Consider the following 21,959-nt stretch of genomic DNA (forward strand, 5'->3'; position numbering starts at 1 on the left):
CCCAGGAAGAATTCCGCAGGCACTTCCACATACTACAAGTTTGGTTAAGAGGAAGGGTGGCACTGGAATTCTCATTATCATATGATAATAAGAACGTTGTTGTTGTTGTTATGTGCCATGGAGTCAGACCTGACTCACAGCAACCCCTCCTTGGGTTTCCAAGGCAGTATCACTACAGAAGTAGATTGCCCAACCTTCCTTCTGAGGAGTGGCTGTTGGGTTTGAACCTCCAGCCTTCTGGTTAGCAGTCAAGTGCCTTAGGCGCTATGCTACAAGAGATCCAGATAATAAGAATAGCTACCAGATAAGGCTATTGTGATGAATAAATTACTTAATGTATACAAAGCACATAGAACAGTACCTGGCATTAGTAGATTGGGGAGGACTACTATTGCCAGCAGCCAGGGTTGGATCCATGTGTATGAAGAAGACCTCTATCTCCAGTTACAAGACATTGGTGGGGTCTAGTCCAAGTTCTGCCTTACTCCAGTTATATGAATCTGGGTGCAAGATTTAATTTCTAGAATTTTAATTTCCTCAAATGTAAAATGAGGGGTTTAGAGCAGGAAGGTCATCAAAGTCTTCATTCTATAAGCCTATAATTTTCATTATTCAATCACCTACTCAGCTCTCTTAAAGAATTAATCACTTATTGGACAAACCCATCACCCACTGCCATCAAGTTGATTCCAACTCATAGCAACCCCCATTGGGTTTCCAAGGCTATAAATATTTATGGAAGCAGAATGACTCGTCAGTCTCCCATGGAGCAGCTGGTGGGTTCGAACCACTGACCTTTTGGTTAGCAGCCAAACTCCTTAACCATTATACCACAAGAGCTCCTTATGGGACAAATAGGTTTTAAGAAAACTGGCAATTAACTTCAAAGGAAACTACCCAAAAAAAGTTAGGAATGAATTTTTTAACTGGCATCTCCCAAAAAGGAGTTTTTAAGATTCCCAGGAGGAGAAGTTTTTAAGATTGGTGCTACCTCCATGATATGTTGACAATGTTATGTAATATTATGCCATTCTTAGGAGTTGTGGTGTTGGCAAAACATACTGAAAGTCCCATGGAGTGCCAGAAGAACAAACAAATCTGTCCTGGAAGAAGTACAGCTGGAATGATCCTTGGCAGTGAGAATGGCCAGACTTCGCCTCACCTACTTTGGTCATGTTATCAGAAGGGACCTTACCCTGAAGAAGTGTATCATGATTGGTAACACAGAGGGTCAGTGATAAAAGGAAAGACCCTCAACAAGAAGCAATGGTGGGTTCAGGTATAGCAAGGATTGTGAGGATGGCATACAACCAGGCAATATTTTCTTCTGTTGTACACAGAATGAGGCTTTGAGTCAGAACTAACTTGGCAGTACCTAACAACAGCAAAAACAACGTCTCCCCAAACTGAACACTGGTACTCACATAAACATCTTGTGTTGGGGAATTTTAATGGAAATTAGTGAAAGAAGGTCAAGTTCCATGTCTCTGCCAAGAAAGAGCAGAAGAAAGAGACAGTGCACACCAGGAGGTCCAGAAAGTATCTTCTCACGAGGAATGCAACTAGGTCTGCTCACCAGAAACACACACAGAGGATGAGGAACCACTGCTAACCTTCCTGGTGTTAGAACCAAAAGCCCCTATCCTAGGAAACTCCTCAGTCCTGGGCAACTACCCACACACTACCCTCCCTCCTTCAGGTCCCTGGTGGCCTCACAAATGCCAGCACCTCCTTGTTGTTGTTGTTGTTGTTGTTGTTGTTGTTATGTGCCGTTGAGTCGGCCCCGACTCATAGTGACCCCTCCTTGGGTTTCTGGGGCAATATCACTACAGAAGTAGATTGCCTAACCTTCCTTCTGAGGAGTGGCTGGTGGGTTTGTACCGCCAGCCTTCTGGTTAGCAGTCAAGTGCCTTACGCACTATGTAGTCACAATTTAAAATCCATGTGAATTCTGCTTCTCTCCACCTCCTGGACAAGCCCAGAGGGACCCAGATCATATTGAAACAGGAAAACTACTGTGCTACACTAAACCCTTTCCATATTTGAGAGAAATGGAAGTAGAAGGAAAAATTCCACCTCTTTCTCCTCTCCTATTTAGAATATTTTTTTCTCCAAAGACAGATCATGTCTCGCACCTTTAACAAAATTATTTTAGAACTTCTAATAATACTTGGCATATCATAGGTGCTCAATAAATACTACCTTGGGTGTATCTGCTACAAAAGGCCTCTTCAAAGTGTTACAGAGCAAAGATGTAACTTTGAAGACTGAGGTGTGCCTGACCCAAGCCACGATATTTCCAATCACTTCATATGCATAGGAAAGTTGAACAATGAATAATGAAGACAGAGTAGAATTGATGCATTTGAATTGTGTTGGCAAGGAATATTGAATATATCATGAATACTAGAAGAACGAACAAATCTGTCTTGGATGAAGTGCAGCCAGAATGCTCCTTAGAAGCAAGGATGGTGAGACTCTGCCTCTCACACTTTGGTCATGTTGTCAGGGAGGACCAGTCCCTAGAGAAGGATAATGATAGTTCTTGTTAAAATAGAGGATCAGCAAAAAAGGGAAAGATCCTCAATGAGATCAAGTGACACAGTGGCTGCAACAATGGGCTCAAACATAGCAACAACTGGGAGGATGGTGCAGAACGGGGCTATGTTTCATTCTATTGTACACAGGATCATATGAGCTGCAACTGACTCAGAGTCATCTAAAAATGCATATTTACAGACTGAATAAATTAAAATATAGAACCTCTCTTCTGGAAGAACTTCTAGACCTATTATTGAATATATTGTTAGCTGCCATCTAATCTGCCCGCAACTCATGATCACCCCATGCATGACTGGATCAGATTATTGTGATCTAGAGGGTTTCACTGGCTGATTTTCTGAAATAGATTGCCAGGCTTTTCTTCCCAGTCCATCTTAATCTTTCCAGAAGTTCCACTGAAACACGTTCAGCTTCATAGCAATGCCTCCACTGATGAATGACTGGTGGCTGCATGTAAGGTGTATTAGTTAGGAATCAAACCCAGGTCATCCACATGGAAAACAAAAATTCTACAACTGATCCACCAGTTAGTTCTCTCTAATACATAAGATACATGCATCTATATTCGAATTTATTGACACAATGTCAAAAACATTGGTTCTTGGCTTTAATTATAATTTCAAAGAAAACAACTTTGGTTTTTCATTTGAGATTTCCATATTAATGGAGAAATGTACATATATTCCCAAGGCCCCTACAATTTAAGAAACTGACTTTGCCATCTACTGGGATATACCTCTCATGGTACAAGCTAAGTTTCCTGAGTGCCTTGTTTCATAGATTAAGTCTTCACTTTACATTCAAATGCTAATTATCTTCTCAGAGACTAGTCTGGAAACCTATGACACAGGCAAAAAAAACTAAAGGAACTTTATACTAAATTTGATTGGCACTTGCACTGACAGGTACAGTATTACCTAAGCATTATGCTTTTTGTTGTAAGTTGGGTTGTACCAGAAAAAAAATCTTGAGATAAGGAATAGGGTTATACGATTAAGGACAAGATCTGAGGGGAATCAGTGACAGTAGAAGAACCAAGGCAGCAAAGCGGAAGCAGCTGAACAAGAGTACAGATTTCAGATGAAGTCCCAGCCTTTGCCTGATCCTGAAAGGAGTTCTAAAGTAAATTATGCCTCTGACCTCATCCTACAGCTCTGCAAAGAAGCTGAGATTTTATTCTCTCATGGTAGTTCTGTAAGTGAATTGGGGCTGGGACAAGGAAGATGTAATTCCCAAGCATTTCCTGTTCTCCTTTAGGGTGTTGGGAGCAGATTCAGTGCCCAAGCAACCCTCTGAAGGTTGCTTTTAGCAACAAGCCAGCAGACCATGAGATGTGATCCAAGGGCATAACAGTGTCCACTGCAAACATGCTCATCTTCTTTATGGCCTACAAGCTTTGAAATGTGTCTGTAGATCTAATATGGTAAAGAAACAAGGAAGGGAGAAGCTACAGGGATATGATTGGGAAAAACTGGACATTTCTTGAACAGGTCTGACGTATTGTGGGAAGTATCCATCCTCCTCCATTAGTGTTAACCCTTCAGAATATAAATATCCTTGGGAGAGTAATGTATTAGTAGGAAGCAATAGTTTCATGTCCCATTTTGCTATAAAATTTAATTTAATCAAGTCAGGGACAACTACATAACTTGTAGAACCTACAGAAAAATAAAACTTTGCCTCCAGTAAAGTTAATAAAATAGAAAATTTTATTCTGTGGTCTCTTTCTTAATCTTTCATAGTGGTTTTTGTTTGTTTTCTTTTTATTTTCTATGTAATATCATGCTTCACCTGGCGTAGGGTTAATTGCCACCAGTGCTACTGGAGGCCCCATGACTCAGTGTGTGTGACCCACCAGCTGCCAAAAGACAACATCAGCCTCCTCTTCTCAGGGGCCTACAACCATAATCCATGGTGGACAGGCAACCCCTAAGGGATTACAACCTCCACTCTGGAAGACTTTGGGATATGGATTGGATGTGAGCAAGAGTCTTCCCCAACCAAGCTGTTTGCTATATGTGCCATAGTACTGGTAGCCAGGGACAAGAATAGCTACCACCATGTCCTGCTTCAACATGCTGGGGAGCATGTGCACCCAATCCAATCCACACCTGTGTCAGGCACCCACCAGGATGGAGGACATCAGGGGTTGCTAGACAGGGGCAGGTGGCCAGGTTAGGTTCAGGGCACCCAAGGGCAGGGGTTGGCAGTGATCATTGGCTGGAGAAGGGGAGGGGAGGTTTTTTGGGGCCCAGGACACTTGGAGACTGGGGTGAAGGCAGCCAAAGCCTATCTCAGAAGTGGCAGGAGGCAGGAGAATACATGCACAGAAGCTCCAAATCCCTAGTGCACACTCTACTGTCCCATCAGACTTCACTTAAAAACATAAATTCAAAGATAAAATTTAGAATAATTTCAAGATAGTGGCTGCAGAACGTATATAATCCCAAGCAGAGGGCCTTTCTGAGCACCAGACCCTATGTGCTTGCACTGGTCACATACTACTTGGTCAGCCCTGAACCGAAGGTTGTACATCTAGCAATCAGAGGATGGGTACACAAAATGGAAGGAGAATAAGCATATTTTTGATTTGTGAAGAATTGGGTATTGTCAGCAAAGGCGTGTATGCGAAGTAAGATTCCTTCTCTCCTGGCTCATTAGATTGATATTGTTCTCAACCCCTTTGATTCCTAAATCCAAAGTGATAAAACATAAAGAGTTCTCCTTTTATCAGACCTTTCCGGACACCAGAGAACTTGAGGCAGGGAGAAGGCTGCCTGTCCTTCTTGGGAAATGGCAATCTGCAGACAGATCTCAAGGCATGAAATCAGTTTCATAGAAACTGTATATTCTCTATTTTATTTTGGAGCTAATTTCTTAATAAAGTGAGTAAATGCTTAAGTTACATACCTTTTATGTCAAACACTATCCCAGGCACTAGAAATTGTCACCTTCCTGTAATAAATGATTAGCTGAAGAAAGAAAGTGCATGTAGCAGAACAACTAGAAGAAAACAGATCTGAGCGTGAATGAGGGTGAAAGGAATTTAGAGAAGGACAAATTTGAGTGCTTATGAGAAGCTGACAGGGGAAGGAGGCTCTTTAGCTGGCCGAGAAGGACTTAGAAGGAAGACAGGAAAGATGGAGAGAAGCAAAGGTGAAAAATGAGCATGGAATATTCTAGAGAGTGTGAGGTACTACCCAGTGCCATTTTATTAATATGGCCCCCAATCATAATACTGTAAGCAGTGTTTATTCCTTCATAATATCTACCTCAAATCCTTGTGTAGATTAAAATGAAAAATAGCACAATGTCTGGCATATAACTGCTTTATTCACTGGGTCTCCTTTATCACTAATAAGAGAAGCTCACCTGGGCTACCTCAAGCTGAAAGAGACAGCCTGTGAAGATACTAGGAACTCTGAATCTTAGCTGAGTTGTGGGAAGGGCAGTGGACCACCCTCTGCCCTCATTTCTGTCCATCTCTTTAATTCTACTTCATCCTTCCATTTTCTCCAAGGTTTCCTCTGTTTTTTTAGTCCACATGGAGGAAGATGGTCAGCCCACTAATTCCAAGTAACTTGAGGAGAGGCTGAATTTCTTTCCAGACCTCAATTCCAAATTAATTTTAGGGGAACTGATGGTCCAGCTTGGTCAACCACCTTCTCCTAGTTCAATCATCTGTGGTCAGGAGTTCATGGCCACTTTGTGCCTTGTGAATATAGGAGACAGTTATGGGTTGAGTGGAGAGGTATAGAGATTATCTACTCTGGTGGTTCAAACCCACCAGCCTCTCCTCAAAAGGAAGATTGGGCAATCTACTTCTGTAGAGATATCGCCTCAGAAACCCAAGGAGAGGTTGCTATGAGTCAGATCTGACTCTACAGCACTGAGTTGGGGTTTTTTTGTACCATAAGTACAGCTATCATTAGCTACTGTTATTGTATGAAAGGAGCCCTGGTGGTTTATTGGTTAATGCATTTGGCTGCTAACCAAAAGGTCAATGGTTCAAATCCACAAACTGCTCCATGGAATAAACATGAGGCAGTCTGCTTTTGTAAAGATTTATAGCTTTGGAAACCCAACAGAGGTTGTTATGAGTCAGAATCAACTCAATGGCAGTGAGTTTGGTTTAGTTTTGGTTATTATATGAACCTCAATACAACTCTCTGAAGTAAATAAGTCAGCCAGGTGTTATTATTTTGCCTTTCTATAAATCAGCTTTATTGAGGCATTATAATTGGCATTCAAGACTGCAAATGTTAATTGACAATTTGTAGAATTCATCAGTGATGACATTTGGGCTTGGGCTTTTCTTTTTGCATAGCATTTGGATTACTACTTCAACTTGTTATAGGTCTATTTAGATGATCTATTTCTTGAATTATTTTTGTTAGTTTATGTCTTTCTGGGAATTTGTTGATTTCACCTAAGTTATCTAGTTAGTTGGTATACAACTGTTCATATGATTCCTTTATTTCAATGCATAAGTAAATATATATAAATATAAATAAATAAACAAACAAATAAATAAATAAAAAAAGATATATATATATATATATATATATAAACATACACACACACGGGAGCTCTGGTAGTGTAGTGCATAAGGCATTTGACTGCTAACCAGAAGGCTGGTGGTACAAACCCACTAGCCACTCACTCCTCAGAAGGAAGATTGGGCAATCTACTTCCATAGAGATACCACCTTGGAAATTCAAGGAAGGGTCACTATGAGTTGGAAACAACTCGACAGTAGTGAATTTGGTTTCTGTATGTATGTGTGTGTGTGTGTGTGTGTGTGTGAACACTTATTTATTTATTTCTCGGGCCAGTAATAATACTAGTAATTATTATTACTAGTACAGATTCTAGTAATAAGAGGTTTTTTCTTTTTTTTTTTTGCCTTGATCAATTTTGGTAATGGTTTGTCAGTTTTGTTGGATCATTTCATAAAACCTACTTTCAGTTTAATTGATTCTCTCCATTTTTCTATTCTCTATGTCAGTAATTTTGGCTGTGATCTTTATTGTTTTCTTCCTTCTTTCTTGCTTTAGGTTCAGTTTACTCTTCTTTTTCCAGTGTCTTAAAGTGGAAGGTTAGCTTATTAATTTGAGATTTCTCAATGAGCATTTACAGTTATATATTTTGCTCTAAGCCCTGCTTAAGCTATATCCCATATATTTTGGTATGTTGTGCTCATGATCACTTATTTTAGAATGTTTTCTAATTTCTCTTACCCTTCTGGTTTCTTATTTGACTCAGTGGTTTTTATGACAGTGTTATTTAGTTTTTACATTCTTTTGAATTCCCAATATATTTCTTGTTTTTGATTTATATTTTAATTATATTTTGGTCAGAAAACATATTTTGCATTATTACCATAGTTTTAATTAATTGTAGTTTGTTTTGTTTTACTTTTGTTTGCTTGTTTGTTTGTTTGTTTTTATGGAACTAGCATATAGTCCATCCTGGATAATGTTCCATGTGCACTTGATAAGGATTAAAATTCTGTGCTGTTGTGTAGAGTATTCTATAGATAGCTGTTAGGTTTAGTTGGTTTATACGGTTTATTATGTCTTCTATTTCCTTGCTGATATTCTGTCTAGTTTTTCTATGCATCATTGACAGTGGGATATTGAAGTCCCCAACTATTGTTATTTAAACTGTCAGTTTCCCCCTTCATTTCTATTTTTGCTTCATGTATTTTGGTGTTATTAGGTACATATATAATTTTTACATCATCCTGATCAATTGACACTTATTATTATAAAATGCTCCTGTTTATCACTAATAACACTTTTTCTTTTAAAATCTGTCTGATAGGAGTAAAGCCATACCAACTTCATGGTGGTTGGAAGACATATCTTTTCCTCCTTTTACAGTCAATCTATTTGTATCTTTGAATCGAATGTGTCATTCTTGCAGACGACAGTTGTATGTTTCATTTTTTTTTTTTAATTTAGTATGATATTCTCTGCCTTTTGATAAAATTATTTAATCCATTCACATTTAACATTGATATAGTTGGATTTACTTCTGCCACTATTTTTGGTTTTCTATATGTCTCGTCTTTTTTTTTATTATTATTATTACACTATTCAGCCTTTACCGCTTTCTTTAAATGATTATTTTCTAATGTCACACTTTAATTTCCTTAATGATTTTTCACTATATATTTTGTAGGATATGTTTTATGGTTTACCATATACATCTTATCTAACCAAGCTTCAGATTTATACTAATTAAATTACAGTGATATATTACTATTATATAGCTCTTTATATAGAGGGAGAAAATTACTCCTATAAAACTATTGTCTTATACCCTTTCTGTTGTATTATTGTTATATACATATTATGGCTATTAATGTTAGCAATGCAGCAACATATTTCTATAATTACTACTTTACCATCTGAGTCATTTCACTAGTTCAATACAGTTACTCCCACTGTGGTGTTACTGGCAAATATATTACCACCTCTGTATGTTATAAGCCCAATAATATATTATTTATTAAACATTGTACACAGTTGTTATTAAATAAGTTAAGAGAAAAATGGGAAGTATGTGTTTCTACTACCTTTTATAACTACAAAATTTACTTGACTGGTAGTTGTTTGTATTTCATTTATTTATTTATTTATTTTCTCTTTTCATGTGAATTCAAATTGTCATCTGGGGTTATTTTCAGTTTGAAGACTTTCCTTCATTATTCTTATAAAGTGGGTCTACCACCAACAAATTCTGTTTTATTGTTTTTCTTGAAAGTCTTTATTTTTCATTCTATTCATAAGATGATTTTGCTGGATATAGAAGTCATGTTAACAGTTTTTTTTTTTTTTTTTTTTAGCACAATGAATACGTTATCCCACTGTCTTTTGGCTTCCATTGTTTTTGCAAAGAAGTCAGATGATTATCTTATTGTGGTTCCATAGTAAGCAATGAGTCGTTTTCCTCTTGCTGCTCTCAAGATTTTCTCCTTGTCTTTGATGTTTAGCATTTTTACTACAATGTATCTGGATCTCTTTGTTTCTGTCCTACTTGGAGTTTTGTCAATATGTAAATTATTGGGTTTTTTTTTTTTCCTTATAAATTTGGAATGTTTTCAGCCATTATTTCAGCAAATATTTTTTATGTTTCTTTCCCGTGGTCAAGAAACTGAAGATGTCAAGAATTTCATTTATTTGGATCAACAATCATTGCCATTGAAGCAGCAGTCAAGAATTTAAATAACATATTGCACTGGACAAATCTGCAGTAGAAGATCTTTTCAAAATCTTAAAAAGCAAAGGTATTACTTTGATGACTAAGGTGTACCTGATACAAGCCATGGCATTTTCAATCACCTCACAAGTATATCAAACCTGAACAATTAAAAAGGAAGAAAAAGGAAGAATTGACACATTTGAATTGTCGTGTTGGCAAAGAATATGGAATATACCACGAACTACTAGAAGAACTAACAAATCATTTTTGGAGGAAGTATATTCTGAATGATCCTCAGAAGCAAGGATGGTGACACTTCATTTCACATACTTTGTACATGTCAACAGGAGGAACCAACTGCTGGAGAAGGACATCATGCTTAGTAAAGTGGAGAGTCAGCAAAAAAGAGGGAGACCTTCAATGAGCTATACTGACACAGTGGCTACAAAATGCTTCCCTCACCTTCATTGGCCCTCCACTTTACTAAGTATGATGTCCTTCCCAGCAATTGATCCCTCCTGATGAAACATCCAAAGCAAGTGAGTTGAAATCTCGGACAATATTCTGTCATTGATAGTGTTATTATTGGCTAATTTTTGGAACTAAATCACCAGATTTTTCTTCCTATTCTCTTAGTCTGGAAGCTCTGGGTACCCATGCTGCTATTTAAAATATCAGTGGCATATCCCTCAGAATCATATTCAACTCACCACAGTACAACCAACTAATAGACATAAGATTTGGGTAGTGTATGTCTTTCAAGGAATCTCTACTTTTCATCTAAGTTGTTGAATTGGTACACACTTGTTCCTAATATTCCCTTATTATTTTAATATCTATATTTTATGTACCCACTGGTGTCGAGTTAATCCATACTGGATAATGGACAGAGCAACAGCCAGGGATCCAGGTAAGGGGAGGGACCCAGGCCCCACTCCCACCAGCCACGAAAGTGGAGGAAAGAAAAGCCAGAGGGGATGACAGAGCACAGCAGTGCCAGGGATCCAAGTAAGGGGAGGGAAGAGAGGTTTCAAACAGCTCAGAGAGACAAACTTGTCTGTCAGTTTGTCACACTATTGTGGCTTGCATGTTGCTGTGAGGCTTGAGGCTTCAATGAAGTTTACAGACTGAGACAGACTAAGAAGGAAGAGGCCATCCATTTCTCAAACAACTGGCCAGGGAAAACCTTATGAATAGAAGAGAAACACTGTGTGATACAATACTGTGCAACTTTATGAATAGCCTGGAAATACTGTCTGATACAGTGCAGGAAAACAAGCCCCTTAGGTCAGAAGGCTTTCAAAATATGACTGGGAGAGAGCTGCATCATAAAAGTAGGACCAACCTTACTGGTATGGATAAAGTAAAGCTTTCAAGACCTCCATTTGCTGACATGGCATGACTCAAATTGAGGAGAAACAGCTGCAAACATCCACTAATAATTGGAAAATGGAATGTATGAAGTATGAATCTAGGAAAATTGGAAGTTGTAAAAAATGAAATGGAACGCATAAAGATTGATATCCTTAGGCATCTGTGAGCTGAAATGGACTGGTTTAGGCCATTTTGAATCAGATAACCATATGATCTACTATGCCGGGAATGACAATTTGAAGAAGAATGGCATGACATTCAACATCACAAAAGATATTTCGAGATCTGTCCTGAAGTACAATGCTGTCAGTGATAGGATAATATCCATACACCTACAAGGAAGACCAATTAATATGACTATTATTCAAATTTATGCACCAACCACCGAAGCCAAAGATGAGGAAATGGAAGATTTTCATCAACTTCTGCAGTCTGAAATTGACCAAACATGAAATCAAGATGTGTTGATTATCACTGGTGACTGGAATGCAAAAGCTGGAAACAAAGAATCAGTGGTAGTTGGAAAATTTGGCCTTGGTGACAGAAATAATGGAGATCGCATGATGGAATTGTGCAAGACCAACAACTTAATCATTGCAAATACCTTTTTTCAACAATACAAACGACGGCTATACACATGAACTTCACCAGATGGAGTACACAGGAATCAGACTGACTACATCTGTGGCAAGAGGGGATGGGAAAGCTCAATATCTTCAGGCAAAAGCAGGTCAGGAACCAATTGTGGAACAGACCACCAACTACTCATATGAAAGTTCAACTTGAAGTTGAAGACAATTAAAACAAGTCCACAAGAGCCAAAATATGACCTTAAATATATCCCTCCTTAATTTAGAGACCATCTCAAGAATAGATTTGATGCATTGAAAACCAATGACCAAAAACCAGAAGAATTGTGGGATGGCATCAAGAACATCATCCATGAAGAAAGTAAGAGGTCACTAAAAAGATGAGAAAAGAAGAAAAGACAAAAATGGATGTCCAAAGAGACTCTGAAACTTGCCCTTAATGGAGAGTAGCTAAAGCAAATAGAAGAAATCATGAGATAAAAGAGCTGAACAGAAGATTTCAAAGAGAAGCTCGAACAGACAAAGCCAATTAGTATAATGAAATGTGAAAAGACCTGGTGTTAGAAAACCAAAGGGGAAAAACATGCTCAACATTTCTCAAGCTGAAAGAACTGAGGAAAAAATTTAAGCCTCAAGTTGCAATATTGAAAGATTCTATGGGCAAAATATTGAATGATGCAGGAAGTATCAAAAGAAGATGGAATGAATACACAGAGTCACTGTGTTTGATGTTCATCCATTTCAGGAGATGGTATATGATTAAGAACCAATGGTACTGAAGAGGGAAACTGAAGCTGTGCTGAAGGAATTGGTGAAAAACAAGGCTCCAGGACTTGACGGGATACACATTGAGATATTTCAACAAACAGATGCACCACTGGAGGCACTCATTTGGTTATGCCAATAGATTTGGAAGATAGCTACTTGGCCAACTGACTGAAAGAGATCCATATTTTTGCCCCTTCGAAAGAGAGGTGATCCCACAGAATGTGCAAATTGTAGAACAATATCATTAATATCGCCCACAAGTTAAATCTCAATGAAGATAATTCAAAAATGGTTGCAGCAGTATATTGACAGAGAACTTCCAGAGGTGCAGGCTGGATTCAGAAGAGGATGTGGAATGAGGGATAGCATTGCTGATGTCAGATGGATCTTGGCTCAAAGCAAAGAATACCAGAAAGATGTTTACTTGTGTTTTATTGATTTTGCAAAAGCATTTGATTGTGTGGATCATAACAAATTGTGGATATTGAGAAGAATAGGTATTCCAGAACACTTAACTGTATTCATGAGGAACCTGTACATAGACCAGGAGGGTGTTGGTTGAACAGAACAAAGGGACACTGCATTGTTTAAAATCAGGAAGGGAGTGTGCCAGGGTTGTATCCTTTCACCATACTTATTCAACCTATATGCTGAGCAAAAAATCTGAGAAGCTAGACTATATAAAGAAGAATGTAGCATCAGGACTGGAGGAAGGCTCATTAACAACCTGTGATATGCTGATGACATAACTTTGCTTGCTGAAAGTGAGGATGACTTGAGGCACTTACAGATGAAGATTGAAGTCTCCAGTATGGGTTATATTTCAATATAAATAAAACAAAAATTCTCACAACTGGACCTATAAGCTGCATCTTGATGAATGGAAAAAAGATTGAAGTTGTCAAAGACTTCACATTGCTTGGTTCTACAATTGATGTCAATGGAGGCAGCAGTCAGGACATCAGACAAAGTATAGCACTGGGGAAGTCAGCTGCAAAGGACCTCTTTCAAGTGCTGAGGAGCAAAGATGTCTCGTTGAGGAAAAAGGTGCCATAATATTTTCACTCACCTCACATGCACGTGAGAGCTGGACAACAAATAAAGAAGACCAAAAAGGAATTGATGCTTTTGAGATGTGGTGCTGGAGAAGAATGCTGAAAGTACCATGGACTGCTAAAAGAACTAAAAAATCTGTCCTGGAGGAAGTGTAGCCGGAATGCTCCTTGGAAGCGAGAACGACAAGACTTTGTCTTACCTACTTTGTCATGTCATCAGAAGGGACCATTCCCTGGAGAAGGATGTCATGGTTGGTAAGGTGGAGGGTCTACAAAAGAGGGGGAGGCCCTCAATGAGATGGATTGACACAGTGGCTGCCACTAAGGGCTCAAGTATAGCAGGGATCGCAGAGCTGGCATGGTACCAGGTGTTGTTTCATTCTGCTGTGCATAGGGTTGCTATGAGTCAGAGACAACTTGATGGCACCTAACAACAACAACAGCTGTTGAGTCAATTCTGAATCATAGCGACCCCCCCCATTGGGTTTCTGAGGTGTTAAATCTTCATGGAAGCAGATTGCCCAGTCTTGCTTCCACGGAGTGGCTGGTGGGTTTGAACCACTGCCAAGCCTCTGGTTAGCTGTCAGATGTTTTGTTGTTGTTGTTGCTGTTATGTGTAATCGATCAGACCCAACTCATAGTGACCCCTTCTTGGGCTCCCGAGGCAGTATCACTATGGAAGTAGATTGCCCAACCTTCCTTCTGAGGAGTAACCGGTGGGTTTGAACCGCTAGCCTTCTGGCTAGCAGTCAAGTTCCTTAGGCACTATGCTACCAGAGCTCCTGTCAGATGCCTTAGGCACTGTTTATGTAGTGATGTCACTTCTTTCAATTTTGACATTGGTAATTTGCCTTCTCTGTTTTTTCTTGTTCAGTCTACATGAAGGTTTATCAATTTTACTTACTTTTTCGAAGAACCATATTGTAGATTGTTTCCTCTGTTGTCTAATTTATTGATTTCCTCTCTGATCTTTATTATTTCTTTTTTGATTACATCGGTTTTATTTGCTCTTCTTTTTCTAATTTCTTAAGGTGAAAGTTAACATCATTACTATAATACCTACTCACGGATTTCTTTAGTGGCCTCCCCAAAATTCGGATACATTGTGTTTTCATTTTCATATAGCATAAAATACTTCCTAATTTTCCTTCTGAGTTTTGACATATGGGTTACTTAATGTCCAAATATTTGGGGTATTTTCCAGACATCTTATAGTTAGTGATTTCAAATTTAATTAAATTGTAATAATATGTACAATAATTCATCCAAGTAGTTACCATTTCAATTGCCCTTCTTTCCTTTTGATAGATTCAAATATCACTTTACTTCTGACTGAAGGACTTCTGTATTTCTTATAGAGTGGATCTACTCTTGATGAATTCATCCAGATTTCTTGTGTCTGAAAAAAAGTTTTCACCTTTGTTTTGGAAAGTATTTTCACTGGGTATAGAATTACAGGTTGACAGATTATTTTTCTTTCAGTACTTCAAAGATACTGCTTCACTGCATTGTTTTTTTCTGAGAAATTTGCCATCATCATTACCTTTGTTCCTCAGTGTGCAATATATCCTTTTTCTCTGGCTGCCTTTAACATTTTCTCTTTATCACTGGTTTTGAGCAACATGATTATGATATGCCCTGCTATAATTTTCTTCACATGTATTGTGGTTGGGATTAGTTGAACTTCTTGGATCTGTGGATTTATATTTTTCATCATATTTGAAAAATTTCGGCCATTATTTCTTCAGCATTTTTTTTTTTTTTTGGTCTATCTCTTCCTTTGGAAATTCTAATTACTTGTATGTTAAGATACTCTATATTTTTTCACATTTAACTTATTTTTCATTTTTAAATCTTTATTTTTTCAAATTTTTAAATGTTTTAAAAACATTTAAATGACACAGTAGTTTATACTGCTATGTCTTTAAATTCACTAATCTTTCCTTCTGCAAAATTGAATCTGCCTTTAATCCTATTCAGACAATATTTCGTCTCAGACATTGTAGTGTTCATCACTGCAAGTTTAACTCAGGTCTTGACTATATCTTCTATGTGTCTATTTAAATTTTTTTATCATAAGAAATACAAATTTAATTACTACATTATTTTCCTTGTCTACTTATTCTGAGTCAATTTTTACTGTTTGTGACTGATGTATATCTTCATTATGAGTCATATATTCCTGATTTTTTGCATGCCTGGTAATCTTTGTTTGGATACCAGATATTGTAAATTTTCCCTTGTTGAATCCAGTTAGGTTACTTGGAAACAATTTAATTATTTTTTTCTTTTAAGATTTATTAGGCAAGACCACAGCAGTATTTTGTATAGGACTAATTATTATATATGTCCATTGTTGTCAAGTCAATTCTGATTCATGTCGATCTCTTGTGTTACAAGAGTAGAATTGGCTCTACAGGGTTTACAATGGCTGTGATCTTTACAGAAGCAGATGGTCAAGCTTTTCTCCTTGGGGCAACTTGGTGGGTTCTAAAACGGCATCTAATCCTCTATCAAATTTGAGGTTTTCCAGTCTGGATGATGGGAAGAGACACTAATCCCAACCCTGTGTGAGCACTGACAGTATTGCCACTAATTCTCTGGGGTGGTTCTTTCCCTGATCTCAGCTCCTCCACAAGCATGTGGCTCAGTAACTATGCTGTGGAAGGGAGCATCCACAGATCTCTGGAGTTTTCTCTCCATGCAGCTTCCTCCTTCATGATATTTTCCCCCATGCACTCAGCTATTTCAGTCTCCCCAGCCTCTCATCTCTGTCTCTTCAAGTCACAGAGTGTTCCAGGCTCCATTTGAATCCCCCTTTCCTACTGGAAACTCTCCCAAGGCAATAGGCTGGAGCAAACACAGGGCTCACTTTTTCATTCTCTAAACTCTCAGGGATCAGTTTTCTCCACTGCCTGATGTTCAGTCTTGAAAACTGTATTTTATATATTTGGTCTATGTTTGTTTTAATTTTGTTTTTTGTTGTTTCAGAAAGGTAAAGTCAATCCATGTTGCTCTATTCTATCTTGACCATAAATGAGACTTCCCAGTCCAATGTTATTAATCACAGTTTACTAAGAAGAAAACTTGAAATTAGCTTCACTTGGCCAAAGTCATACAGCTGATGACTGTTTTCTAAGAAGTAAACATAGCATGGAGAAGGGGCCATACTGCTTCAAATGGTCCCTCTGTATCTCAGTCCTTATGTTAGAAAGGGCAAGAGGGTATTTTGTTAGAGCAGAACAGAATTTCATACTAATGAGAAATGATGGGTAAACCTTCTTTCTATTGCTGGCATCCAGACCTAGGTCAAAGTCACCACACCTTAAGGACAAGTATCCCCTATGGTGCCATACAAGAGAGTATAAAGGCATTTTCACTTGATGGATTATTCCAGGAAAATCTCTGAGTGTGTCAGTACTCATTCCACTCAAACCTATATTAAAGTTGTCAATGGGTAGCATATACCTTCCTTCATCTGCCCTTTGAACCACAACCTAGTACTACTCTGGCATCTATTAGCATCTACACAGACATAGTGAAACAAGATTGTCAAACATCAAATAAGCAATCAAAAAGATTATTACAACCCTAATACAGGAAGCTCTGGTAGCATAGTGGCTAAGACACTTGCCTGCTAACCAGACGGCTGGCAGTTCAAACCCACCAGCTACTCCTCGGAAGAAAAGTTGGGCAATCCTACTTCTGTAGTGATACTGCCTCGGAAACCCAAGGAGGGGTCGCTATGAGTTGGGTTTGACTCGACGGCACATAACAACAACAACAACAACACATTCATACCAAAACCCAAACTAAACTCACTAGAGTCGAGTCAGTTCCAACTCATAGCAACCCATCCTTGGGTTTCTGAGGGTATCTCTACTAAAGCAGATTGCCCAGTCTTCCTTTTGAGGACTGGGTTTGAATCACCACCATTCTGGTTAGCAGTCACATGCCTTAGGAATTTCGCCACCAGAGCTAATACATTCATTTGTTGTTGTTGTTGTTGTTGTTTGCCATCGAGTCGGCCCCGACTCATAGCGACCCCTCCTTGGGTTTCCGAGGCAGTAGCACTACGGAAGTAGGATTGCCCAACCTTCCTTCCAAGGAGTGGCTGGTGGGTTTGAACCGCCAGCCTTCTGGTTAGCAGTCAAGTGCCTTAGCCACTATGCTACCGGAGCTCCCAATACATTCATAGTATGAGTTAAATGAGAACAGGAATTCTACTGGAGCAATGCACTTTTCACTATTATGAGATTAAATTGAAACATGCCTGTGTATACTGGACTCATTTTGGTAGGGCTTTACACATCAAAGAGAATACTAGCACATAAACAGCAATAGTGTAACTATGTAGAAGGAGTAGAGGGGTGTAGCATAAATACCAGACAAGATGATGCAATTTCCAAAACTCTAAAACTTTTGGTGTCATTTAAAAAATAAACAATTCTATGACTAATTTAGAAAAGGCAGTTAAAATAGAAGTGATCATTTAATTTCTATGCCTGTCAGAAAACCTAAAATAAACAGTAGATTAACTCACAAGCATAGCTGTATGAAGTCCCAGGTTTCTCTAAAGTTGTGCATTGTAGGTTATTAGTATGCTTTTGTAACACAACATTACAAATTTTACAGAGCTAAGTAAGAGGTATTCACTATGTCTTGATATTTGTCAGGTTCAGAATTCCCAGTAAAAGTTGTATCCTTTTTAATTATTCAAAGGTATCAATTTTTCATATTTCTTGATTAAAGTCAATCTTATTCTTTCTTAAATACATTCTTGTACAGACCTTGAAATTCATGAGCCTGTCATGAAGATCAAAATATAACTGGGAAAATGACTACCTAGCAGAGTGAGTCACAGTCTAATGTTTGATTGCTTACATCAAAAGAACATATGCAGTAATTTAGAAACACCTCGTATTTTGCTCATGGTACAATGTCTTCAACTACCTCCCCCTCACTTGCTGCAGAAAATATTACAAAGCTTTTCCAGTTACTTGGTGTATAAGGCAACAATCAAAGTCATATTCCCTTTGCTTTGCCAATATATTATATCAGTCTATCCAAGAACTTGATAGGCTAAACTTAAAAAAAAAAAAAAAAATTAAAACATTGTGTGCTAACGGGAGTCTAGCCATGAAGTTTTCAGGGGTTTGTTAAGTCTATAGAATGACACAATGTGTCTGCAGGTACAGTCTTTGATGTCTGTGTATCTCAAGCTATAGACCTGGGTTGATTTACAATAATGACGACTAAAAAAATACAGTATGTTGTTAAAAGGAATATAATGGATTCAGGATTTATGCATTGACCGCATTTCAGTAACATGTTACACAGTCAAAAGTGCCTTTTACAGGCATATTAGGCTGGTCTGTTTCAGTTACAATATGCATTTATGCAATGATTTTACACCAGTTGAATAGTTTTCTACTGTTTTCTTCTCTTTCTCCTTCCTATGCCTCTACTGCCTGACCCCATAAGAGAGAAAAACAAATACACTAGATATGAGACATTCAAAGTCTGAGTCAGAGTATTAATTAGTCAAAATATAACAAGGTTGGGTATAGTTTAGACTATACCAATATGATATCACTGATTTTAAATTTTAGTTCCAGCAATCAAGTTGCTCTGAAATCTAGTCCAATGCACTGAAATCTTAAAGAGCTCATCAGCAGTGTCAAGATGAGCTGATATGACAGAGTTTTCATTGACGCTCAGCTGTGATGGTATTTTAATATTTATCATTGCCCACTCTGTCCTACCCAAGTGGGCAGAGAGGCAATAAATCTCAAGGAGCTGTACTCACCAGCCTTGATGTGGACATCCTGACTTCTAATTTTCCCTGAAGGATTTTCAGCTGTGCAATAATAAGTATTATCATGGATTAAGGTACTAAAGCTTGAAGGAGGGAAGGGGAAAATTTGGAGAGTGCCGTTGGGGTGGACGTGGCGGATCCCGGGGACATCGTAGATCTCCTCGCCCGTCGCTAGGTACCATCTGAGAGTCACAGGAGGGATGCCTGCAGCAGGGCAGGGCACCAGGGTCCCCGAGGTGCTCGCAAATACTACCTCTTGCAGAGATGCATTGACAAAGTAGAGGCTGGAGTGTAGGTCTTCACTGAAAACTGCAAAGACAAGAGAAGAGTTGGTAAATAAAACATGCCTTCTAAACTTGCAGTTCAATCAGTCTGACCTCAGAAGGTCATTTTTGAGCAATACTCACAAGAAGGTGTGCTAAAACAAAACAAAACCATTGCTATCAAATCAATTCCAGCTCATGGTGGCCACACATGTGTCAGAGTAGAACTGTGAATCATAGGGTTTTAAATGCCTGTGATCTTTTGGAAGCTGATCAACAGGTCTTTCCTCCAAGGCACCTTAGGTGAATTTGAACCACCAACCTGTGCTAGCTGAGTGCTTAACCATTTGTGCCACCCAGGTAGTCCTAGAAGCTTTACTTAAAGTGAATAATTCAAAATTTCTCAAAATTGAAAGAGAGGCTGGTAATGGAACATGAAGGCCCATCCTAATTTCTTATTTTGTACACAAACTAATAAGTTATTTGGACCTTAAGTTTTAATAGATCACTTCTTAGCCCCATGGTTTTCCTGTTACTTGTCCATAGTACTGACGATGACTGAAGTTTACATTATGTATTTTAATTTTTTTTATTGTCTTCCTTCCCATGGAGGAACAATGTAAGCCCTATGAGGACAATGTCCTGACTTTCTCACACCAAGATAAAAGGTAATATTAAATCTGGAATTTATTAAATATGGGAATACTGTGTACAGAAAATTTTGAAGTTGAAGTACATAAGGGTGCAACTAAAACTTTTATGGTATTGTTATGTGAGGGTCCACTGAATATGGACAGTGACTATATGTAGTTTGTTTTATAAATAAACATTTTTGTGTAATAAGTGAGCATTTATATATTGTATAAGCACCTTGAAGGAACCCTGGTGACACAGTGTTTAAGCACTTGGCTGATAATCGAAAGGCTGGCAATTCAAACCTATCTAGTGGCACCAGAAGAGAAAGACCTGATGATCTGCTTCCATAAAGGATATAGCCTAGAAGACCCTATGGGGCATAGTCTACCCTGTAACACATGGGGTTGCTGTAAATTAGGATCAACTTGACAGTACCTATCTACAACAAGAACAGAAACACTTTGAAATTTCTCTTGTGAAATTTTTAAATACTAAATGTATTAATAACACTTAAAAAGCTTACTGCCTACTATGTGGTAGGTCCTCAGTAGATGTTAGTTGTTAAAATAATTGTCATAATTTATTCATTTTCCCATCTCAAATAATGTGATATGGCAAAACTCCATTGGAGAGATTTTAACCTTTTGGAATAGTTCTCCTTCCCCCCTACAAAAATTAGTTATGTTTTAAATATATTTGAATTTGGATATTCAAATATATTTGAATATTAAACTTCAAATATATTTAAATATTAAACTTCAAATATATTTAAATCTATTTGGACTCCTGATAGCTTAGGAACAGAAGGCTTATGGAAGAAGAAAGGTAAGTGTGTATGAAAGTTCCTAGCAGATGGCTTGGCATAGAGGGATGTCAGTAAAGCCTGGCTCTTTCCCTGTTAAGAGGAGAGTTTGCTCCCAGATAGGATATTAAAAAAAAAAAAAAAAAAAAAAACCTCACTGCTGTTGAGTCGGTCCCTATTTCCAAGGGAGCTCTGGTGGCATAGTGCCTAAGGCATTTGACTGCTAACCAAAAGGCTGTGGTTCAAACGCACCAGCCACTCCTCTGAAGTAAGGTTAAGCAATCTACTTCCATAGTGATACTGCCTCAGAAACCGACTCGCTATGAGTCGGGTCCAACTCAACAGCACGTAACAACAACAGCAATATCACTACAGAAATAGATTGCCCAACCTTCCTTCTGAGGAGTGTCCGGTGGTTTGAACCACCTGGTCCCCTGAAAAAAAACCTCCCTTTTTCCTGGACTGTGGAGAAACATCAAAAAGTGTTCTCAATCTGTGCATCTCAAGAAGTACCTTGTCCAATAATGGTCAACACAGCAACGTGGAAGATCACATATAGCAAGGCCAACACTTCCTTCAGGAGACTGGCAGCTTCCATCTACCTGAAAGGCCCACAAGTGAGGTGAGAGTCAAGGGTCATTCTGGTTGTTAGGTTGAAAAGAGCAATTGATTTCAGTCTACACTGGTGCCACATAAAGTGGAAATATTACCAATACCAAAAGCCTGGGTTGTAGTAAGTTTATCAGTATAAATACAGTGCAGTGTTGGGACATGTGTTGATTCAGAGTTAAACTAGGGAACTAACTCCTGTGGTTAAGTGGAATGGAGACCTCAATTCAGGAAAACTCAAAAAATCTATTACCCTAACATCAGCAAAGACTC

At 38.3% G+C, this 21,959-nt stretch overlaps 1 protein-coding gene across 1 annotated transcript in view; it reads right to left on the minus strand.

Annotated features, from left to right (window-relative positions):
- DSCAM (DS cell adhesion molecule) overlaps positions 1–21,578 on the minus strand; it is a 981,394-nt gene extending 959,816 nt beyond the window's left edge. The window contains exons 1-3 of the mRNA XM_042781616.1: positions 21,504–21,578; positions 20,592–20,613; positions 19,368–19,685 (exon numbers count right to left, since the gene is read on the minus strand). Coding sequence (XP_042637550.1) covers positions 19,368–19,685; positions 20,592–20,613; positions 21,504–21,578 — 415 coding nt within the window. The remainder of the gene's footprint in view (positions 1–19,367; positions 19,686–20,591; positions 20,614–21,503) is intronic.
- Positions 21,579–21,959: the final 381 nt, after the last annotated feature.

The sequence above is a fragment of the Orycteropus afer genome, unplaced genomic scaffold (assembly GCF_000298275.1).
Source record: "Orycteropus afer afer isolate SDZICR_OR568_19922 unplaced genomic scaffold, OryAfe1.0 scaffold00137, whole genome shotgun sequence".
NCBI classification, from domain to species: Eukaryota; Metazoa; Chordata; class Mammalia; order Tubulidentata; family Orycteropodidae; genus Orycteropus; species Orycteropus afer.